The sequence below is a fragment of the Aquarana catesbeiana genome, linkage group LG02 (assembly GCF_042186555.1).
Source record: "Aquarana catesbeiana isolate 2022-GZ linkage group LG02, ASM4218655v1, whole genome shotgun sequence".
Lineage (NCBI taxonomy): Eukaryota > Metazoa > Chordata > Amphibia > Anura > Ranidae > Aquarana > Aquarana catesbeiana.
The window spans coordinates 774,856,485-774,865,547 of record NC_133325.1 but is presented as its reverse complement, the minus strand read 5'-3'; the positions used below and the strand labels follow the sequence as shown (position 1 = coordinate 774,865,547).

At 45.1% G+C, this 9,063-nt stretch overlaps 1 protein-coding gene across 12 annotated transcripts in view; it reads left to right on the top strand.

Moving 5' to 3' along the window:
* The first annotated feature begins 500 nt into the window (after positions 1-500).
* Positions 501-9,063, top strand: part of POU2F1 (POU class 2 homeobox 1) — a 142,210-nt gene continuing 133,647 nt past the window's right edge. For 6 of the 12 annotated variants that reach the window (XM_073617368.1, XM_073617367.1, XM_073617366.1 and 3 more), the window contains exon 1: positions 503-2,113. In XM_073617368.1, the coding sequence (XP_073473469.1) occupies positions 2,047-2,113 (67 nt within the window). In that variant the 5' untranslated portion in view covers positions 503-2,046. Of the gene's footprint in view, positions 2,114-9,063 lie in introns of all 12 variants that reach the window. The other 6 variants (XM_073617364.1, XM_073617361.1, XM_073617360.1 and 3 more) reach the window with 3 other exon arrangements.

Here is a 9,063-nt window from a genome sequence, read left to right as displayed (position 1 = left end):
TTTAAAAAGATTAGCATAATAAATTGGTACACAATTAGGCACCTTTCACTCAAAAATGGAACTTCCGCTGTCTGGATTCCGGTGTCACATTTCGCACCTTTCAGGGGGGAGGGGAGAGCAGATACCGGTCTAAAACAGGTATTTGCTCCCACTTCTGGCGAAAGAGCGCCTCAGTATCCGCGGTGATCTACTCCATGTTCCGGCCCCTCCTCTGCCCCCCCCCCCCGCTGTCTTCTGGGAGACGCACAGGTCCCAAAAGACAGCAATGACCACTCAGAACGTGACGCACGACTCGCGCATGCATAGTAGGGAACCAGACTGTGAAGCCGCAAGGCTTCACTTCCTGATTCCCTTACTTAAGATGTCGGTGCCTCCACCCAGGAGCAGAGGGATAGGTTGGCTTCGGGTGAGGACATCACGGGCACCCTGGACAGGTAAGTGTCCTTATTTTAAAAGTCAGCAGCTACAGTATTTGTAGCTGCTCACTTTTAAAATTTTTTTTTTTTTTTTTTGGCGGAACTCCGCTTTAAGGTCTAATGGACCTCCAAGTTGCATCAAATTCGAACCCAAGTAGTGCAGGGACTACTTTGAAGTTGCTGCAACCTTGAAGTTACACAGATGTCAACAGTGCTCATTGGAAATCGTGGGGTGCGACTTGGGACCGCAAAGTGTGAAAGGGGCCTTAATCAATTACAGTGGAACCTCGGTTTGCGAGTAACGTGGTTAACGAGCGTTTCGCGATACGAGCACTGCATTTCTAAAAATCCTAACTTGGTTTGCGAGTGTTGTCTCGCAAAACGAGCAGGATTCAGGCCAAAAGCGGTGTGCAGTTACTGCTTTTGGCCTGAGTGGGGGGGGGGGCGCTGGAGCCGAACAGTGCCGATCGGCGGCGTTCGGAAATGCACGGAAAGGCTGGAGGACAGTTGGGCTGGCCTCCGCAAACCTCGGAAAGGCTCGTGAACAGAGTCTTTCCGAGGTTTGTCGAGGTGTCCTCGGGCCTTTTCGGCCGTTTCCGAGGCTCTTCGGCGCCCCCTGCCTCTGGCCATATGTGGTATTGCATCCCATTGAAGTCAATGCGGAACAAATTATTTTCGTTTCCATTGACTTCAGTGGGAAAACTCGCTTTGATATGCGAGTACTTTGGATTACGAGCATTCTCCTGGAACGGACTATGCTCGTAATCCGAGGTTCCACTGTATATGGTGGCTGCACTAGTGCCAGAAAAAGACAGAACATCGATCAAGGGATTGCAGATAGACACATGAAATAAAACTTCATGACTATACATCAGGCTGGGAATATATATCAGAAGCAAAAAGTATAAAAATGAATACACATTAGAGTGATACATATATCTACACACAAAGTCCCATCCAAAAGGGGAAGACCTAATCATTAATGATTGTAGCATATATAGTCCATTGATAGTAACACAGTTACCTGTGTGTGAGTATAAATAAAAACAAAGAAAATGACAACCAATCTCTGAGAGGATATAAAAAAAATAAAATGAAAAGATAAAAAATGAAGGTAACAAATAGGAAAACCTCACCTCCCAAACCCAACCACCCCCCTTGTTATGCTGGGTTCTTTAAAAAAAAAAAATACTCACCTGCCCAGAGGATCTAGCATTGTCCTGCAGAGAGCTGGGTGTCCGAGCCTCAGTTCCTTTCCACCATCTTGGTCCTCCTTATCTGACTGCCTCTTCTGGGTTCAGGCTGCCCGGCCCCTGATGATACAAACAGCGCCACCTGCAGGGGCTCCTGCAGCCTCCAGGGATATGTGATAATGTGACAAGGTTATTCCAGGGGGTGCTGCAGCATGTTGAGGTATTCCAGCCTGGAAAAAGGAAGAAAGTTAGCCCCCCCCAAAAAAATGGATCTGCTATAATTATTGTGGAGAGGGATGGAGATAATTTTTAATGTTATTTTGATCTTTAAGCTCTGATAAAGGCACTTTGTCGAACGTAAAAAAACTTAAAAAAAGATTAAACATTTGTGGATACAATCAGACTGGAACTCTACTCCTTATATCTTTAGATCTTTGATGTTTGTCAGGGGTACCTGGATCTCAAAGCCAGCAGAACAGAACAGAACTACAAGTCTTTTGGCAGGTAAAACATACAGAATATATATTTTTTTTTCTTTAAGAATAAAGCGGGGAATGATTAAAACCCTGGTCAGATTTTAATGCTGTCTGTCAGTGTCACCAGGATAGGAAATCGGGTGTTTTGGTGTGTGTGTGTGTGTGGGGGGGGGTTGTCTTCTGAACAGGGACGTCTGAGACTCACCTGGCAGTGAAAGCAGAATCAGGATGACGGCGTCAAAAGTTGGAGACAGAGAAGCTCCTATCATTCTTACCCTACATCTTTAGTTATAGGAATACTGTCATGTATTTCCTGTCAGCACTGATGTACATCTGATACAGTAACATCTAGATGAAAGAATTGTTTTTTCTTTTGTGATTTTCATTATATTTTCATTACTGTTATTTATAGGCTGATTTCAAAACACCTCTCTGTCATCAGTCTGTGCGAAAGTTGATGAAAGTTTCTTATACAGTGGAACCCTGGATTGTGAGTAACGCGGTTTACGAGCGTTTCGCAAAAACCTGACTCTTTGCAAGTGTTGTCTCGCAGGACGAGCAGGATTCAAGCCGCTGGGGTGTGCAGTACCGCGTTTGGCCAGAGGTGCGGGGGGCGCTGGTGATGCTCAGAGACACTTAGGAACCGAGTGGTCTCGAGTGTCTCCGGCGCCCCCCGCACCTCTGGCCACATGCAGTACTGCATAGACCAGCAGTGGCTGAGGAACGGATTATCTGAGTTTCCATTATTTCCTATGGGGAAACTCGCTTTGATATACGAGTGCTTTCGATTACAGGCATGCTTCTGGAAGGAATTATGCTCGTAATCCAAAGATATTACTGTATGTTAATGGATGCCACAGAACCCCTTACAACCTCAGGTGGCACCCTGGTTGAGAAAGGGGTAGAGAAGGAAGCGCCACCTGAGTGTAGTATTAACAAATGATGTTTAATGACACCAGGTAAAAACACACTTACAGGATAAAAACATATAAAAGGCTCATCTGTATAGGTATGTGGTCCGTGGTGGTGGCGCTGCAGGGATGCTGGGCTGCAGAAGGTGGATTACCAGCCGGGAGCTCCTTCTGTGGCCATCAGGAAGAGACTAGGGGCCGGCGTGGAGCGCACGTGAAGCGTGCATGACGTCACAGGTCGTCCGTCTGCTTCCGGGTTCGGTATCCAGGGGAGGGATCGTCCAGGGAGGAGGGCTAGCAGAGAGGTTGAGAAAAGCTGACCTAGATCACTTTGCATGCAAACAAAAGTCCCTGACCCTTGTGCAAAATCACCCTGCTCCAAACGGGTGCATTAGCAGATGCATGAGGGTACCTTTTACAATTTAACGGCACTACTGCGTGTCTGCTAGAGGGCAGCGCATTTCTCTACTTGTTTGGAAAGCACGCGATTTTGCAAGTCTTCCTGACACAAATTGTGAACCTAATCTAAAAGTATGTTTAAATGCAACTAGTAAGAATGCCTGAGTTTTGTATTTATTCTTTACAGCAGCACTCAAGACGGGTAGAGTGGGGGTGTACTTTGGGCAATTCTGTGCTGCATTGAAATGCCCTGACTGAGGAGAGAGCAGAGACTGGGGTGGGTAGGGGATCTACTTGTGTTGGTTAAAGTGTTAATAAACTCAGGAGCCTGCATTCACTATATCTGGTCTCCCACAGTACACAGAACATGGAAATGCAATTATTTTAGTAAATTTAAACTGCTAAATACTGGGGGCCGACCAATATTTTTTTTTTTCATGGCCAATACCGATTTTCAGCTGCCTTTCAGGGCTGATAGCCGATAACAGGTGCTGATATTCTGTAAAGTTTTGAAAAATCAACACAATTTCTACACAAATCTAATATAAACTAAACGTTTTTATTAAAATTTTAAACATTTAAAAGTAAAAGACTGGGAAAAAAAAGTGCTTGAAAAATAACTTATTAAATGACTTCCCAAAACATAGAAAAATGACATAAATACCTATAAACTGCACACTGACCATTATCAGTAGTATCGGTAAGTTTCTGACTGGTACAGATTATTTGAAAATTTGCGAATATCGGCCTGAATAATCGTCCGTTACCTACTAAATACCTTTTCTCATCGGCAGTATATAGCAGTCTTGTGACTTCTATCAGTGTCTGGTTAAAGCTTGTAGGAGGAGTTTTCATTCTCCTCTTACTGTCCTATGAGGTTACATGACCCCTCACTCTGTCTGGACGGTGCTGATTGGCCCTGTGCTGGTCACATGCACTCAAGAAAAAAACAAACAAAACAACTCTCTAGCAATGCGCACCAAACGGAGCATGTGCAGAGGGACTCCAAGGCTCTGCACTATCAGCAGATGGATTGGGGACAGTAAAAGAAGGGGAGGATCAGAGAAGACTGGATCAAACAGCCTTTTTACACAATGTAGAGGATTAACCCCTTAGGTTCCACAGTGAGTATAACAAGCATGCTTTACTGCATATACAGACTGATTTTACTGTTGCAGGTTTAGTAACACTTGAACTGCAGCAGATGAAAGTCAGGTTAACAACCTGGCTGTGCTGTGTGGCAGAGCTGTGCAAGTCTCAGGAATGTACAGAATATAAATGCAAATTCTTCAGCAGGTAAAACACATCCCATATATGTATTTCAGTGAGGCATTTAGCTGTTTTCCTGGAGTTCAGCTTTAAAGGTAATACAGTTCTAGAAATATATTTATATATGGATGAGAGTGCCACAAATCAAAGAGAAGTCCAGCAGGAGGTCAGAAGGTATAGCTAATGCATTTCAGATGCTCACAAAGGGGAGCACTATAAACACGTTGGCCATACCTTCTGACCTCTTGTTGTAAATATACTTTTACTAGACCTATCCTTGATTTGTGGCGCTCTCATCCTTTTTGTATATACATTTCATATTGCTTGGCGGATCTCCAGGAACATCTCAGCTGACACCATCGTTCTAAAGTACCTGTTCTCATGCACATCTGGGAAGGGAGGGCGTTCATGTATGACGTCCTGTGCACGAGCTGCCTGCGGAGCGTGCGCGGGGCTCGCTCTGTAATCAGCAAGTCAGTGAGACTCGGCTGATCGGGGATCAATCCCGGCCCCTTACCATGTGATCAGCTGTCAGCCGATGACAGCTGATCACGTGATGTAAACAGAAGATCGTAATCGGCTTTTTTTTTTTTTTTTCTCCTCACGCTGTCAATGTGAGGAGAAAAAAAAAAAGCTGATTACTGGCTTTTGTCAGAGGGACATCGGTCCCACACACGGACACCCACTGCTGCTAAGCAGTGCCCACCAGTGCCACCTTCCAGTTCCCATCAGTGCCACCTACCAGTGCATATCAGTGCTGCCTATCAGTGCCCACCAATGCCACCTATCAATGCCCACCAGTGCTGCCTATCAGGTGGCACTGGCAGGCAGAACTGATAGGCAGCACAGATGGGCACTGATAGGTGGCATTGGTGGGCAGCACTATCAGTGCAGCCTTGCCAGCGCACATCAATGAATGAGAAAAAAAATAACCGTTTGCAAAATTTTATCACAAACTATGAAACAGGTTTTTTTTTTTTTTTTAATTTTCCGTCTTTTTTTGTTTGTTTTTTTTAGCTAAAAATTAAAAACCCAGCAGTGAATAAATGCCACCAGAAGAAAGCTGTATTTGTGTGAAAAAAAAATGTTAGAAATGTCATATGGGTACAGTGTTACATGACCGCGCAATTGTCATTCAAAGTGTGACAGCGTTGAAGGTTGGCCTGGGCAAGAAGAGGTTGAAAGTGCCCGGTAAGCAAGTGGTTAAAAAGTATAGAATGGTTTTGATAAAAAAAAAAAAAAAAAATTCTCGAAAGTGCTCATTGACAATTACAGTGAAAAAGTGTTATCATTGACCGTCCTTTCCCTATAACAAATGTCACCGCTGCTGTGTGTCCATACAGAGAGAAGCAAATACTGTACATTATTCCCAATGCACACCTTCCTGCAGAATGGCTGTATATGTAGATGGGCGCTGCAGCCCCCTGATGAAGGGGTCCTGCATGGCTCCGAAACGTTGCGTCATTTGTTATGATGTGATCGCTGAATAAAGCTTTGGACTCATTCCGGAGATCCGTGGTGTGCTGGTGACATACTTTCACTTCATACAGAGGGAAGGGAACAACATACATGTGCCGTTGCTGTTGCTGTGTGTATGTTGGTAGATGAGTTCTCGCATTTTATAAGCGCTGGAGATTCAGCTCACTTTCTCCTTCCCCTCCAGGCTGCGTCTTTATTTAGTCACACGCTCCCTGCAGTGGGTGCCGGCAGGATGCCGAGAGCGGTGTTTTCCAAGTAATTAGCTGAATACCACCTTAGCATTTGCTTAGAACCATCTCCATGTACAGCCTGCTTCAGACTGCTGTCAGAACGTGTAAGTGCTTCAGTGGAGCTCAGCATAGCCGCAATTCAGCTTTGGTGTACCTGTCAGGTAGGTGTTAGATGGACATGTGCCGGGATGAGTGCCATCTGTGAATCACTGCTGACTCCAACTAATCATCTCATAGCAGCACTGATATCCTGGCAATGCAAGATCTCCCAGCAGGGACTGAGGATTCAGACTGGGATACTTTAGATGGCAGAAAAGTTGGAATTCAGTTTTTGAGGTTCATTTTAACATTTTGGGTTGTGTTTAGGGGAAGATTTGGCCATGATCACGCTGGGAACACACTTTTCTATTTCTAAGTGGTCCCCCCCCCCCCCCCCCCCGAAATAAATGGAAAATGCAGGAAAATGCGCATCAAAGCCATGCATCTTCCAACTCAACTTTTGTAAGATGCAAAAAAAAAGAGAAAGCAGAGGGCAAAGGACTAGTCGCCAGTATGGCCTGTGGTCCCCCCGATCTTTCCCCGTTACTGACTTGCCATGCTTTATTCTGCACTGAGTCTCTTATGTCATGGTGGCCATCTTGGTAGAGGCATGGCTTTGCTTCCTTCATGCAGAGCCTCCAGCAAGGAGAACAGTGAGCAGTAAAGTAGTAACCTCACCAAATCTCACTCCAGATCTTCTGAGGCTACCAGTCAGACATTCGTACCTTAAAGAGGAACTGCAGTCTGCTCACATAATTTGTAATAAAAACATCAGCACTCACAGCGACGGGCACAGGACTTCATTCCCATACAGCCAAAGCGGCTCACACACGTATCCTTGGTTCACAGTTTAAAGCGGACCTTCAGTCATTTTTTTCATCTTTCCATCTATTAAATCTTCTGCCCTTGTTTTAACTTTGGATAAAAAAATTATTTTTTTCTGCCAATAAATCACTTATACAGCCCACTTTCTGTTCCTTGTCTGGTCATTAGTCTAGGCTTATGACATCATGCACAGCTCTCTCTCTCACTCTAGTGAGAGTTTGCCAGGAAGGGGGGGGTGTGAGTCAAAGGAGGGCCAATGAGAGCTGCAGAGCTGGAGGTGTGCCTCTGTGTAAAACCAGGAAGTGAACAGGCAGCAGCTTCAGCTGCCCACAGTTAAAATGGCTACAGCCAGACCCAGTGGAGGGAGATTTCTGCAGCATATTTGGCAAGTACAGAATCACCGTATATATAAAATAATACGCAAAGTGGTTGGAGGGAAGTTTCAAAATGGCAAAGATGTTTTTATTACAAATGATGTGAGCAGACTGCAGTTCCTCTTAAACCACTTCAGCCCCGGAAGAATTTACCCCCTTCCTGACCAGTGCGTTTTTTGCGATTCGGCACTGCGTTGCTTTAACTGACAATTGCGCGGTTGTGCGACGTGGCTCCTAAGCAAAATTGACGTCCTTTTTTTTCCCACAAATAGAGCTTTCTTTTGGTGGTATTTGATCACCTCTGCGGTTTTTATTGTTTGCACTATAAACAAAAAAAAAGCAACAATTTTGAAAAAAATTTTTTTTTCTTTTTGCTATAATATCCCCAAAAAATATTTAAAAAAACTGTTTTTTTTTCCTCAGTTTAGGCCGATACGTATTCTTCTACATAATTTTGGCATAAAAAAAAAATCCCAATAAGCCTTTATTGATTGGTTTGTGCAAAAGTTATAGCGTCTACAAAATAGGGGATAGTTTTATGGCATTTTTATAAAATTTTTTTTTTTTTTTTTTACTAGTAATGGCGGCGATCAGCGTTTTTTTATTGTGACTACGACATTATGGCGAACACATCGGACATTTTTGACACATTTTTGGGACCATTGTCCTTTATACAGCAATCAGTGCTATACAAATGCACTGATTCCTGTGTAAATTACACTGGCAGTGAAGGGGTTAACCACTAGGGGGCAGTGTAGGGGTTAAGTATGTCCTGGGGAGTGATTCTAACTGGGGGAGGGCGTGGCTACGTGTGACACGTCACTGATCTCTGCTCCCAGTCAGAGAGCAGACATCAGTGACACTTGTCACTAGGCAGAACGAGGAGATGCTTGTTTACATTAGCATCTCCCCGTTCTTCCTTTGAGTGAGGTGATCGCGGGTATCCCCGCGGCGATCGAATCCGCGGGACCTGACTCACGGAGCTCCCGGCCGGCGCGCACGCAATGGCATGGCGGCAAATTTAAAGGGACTTATGGGTACGCCCATTTGCCCAGCCGTGCCATTCTGCTGACGTACACCAGCGCGCCGTTGGGGAACCGGTTAACCTCTTTACACCAGCCGCACACATGTATGTGGCCTCTCGGCGGGTGGGTCTTAACGCCGAGCGGCCACATATATGGGACTCTGTGTAAACCACTTGCCGTGCTGCGAGCTCGCTCTCAGCACAGTAGCAGTCATGTGACTGTTGTGATTGGCTCTGACTATTCCGATCACGTGACATCCAATCACAACAGTCACGTGACTAGAATGCCTGCCTCCGCCTCCTGGCTTTTAGAACCCTTTAAAGAGGCCGGCAGGAAGGGGGTTAAATTCCTGATTGCTTAGCTGTCTCTGGCTCCATTGCCTTCTAAGTCGCTGACAAGCATGGTAATCGGTGAACTCGCAGGAAAA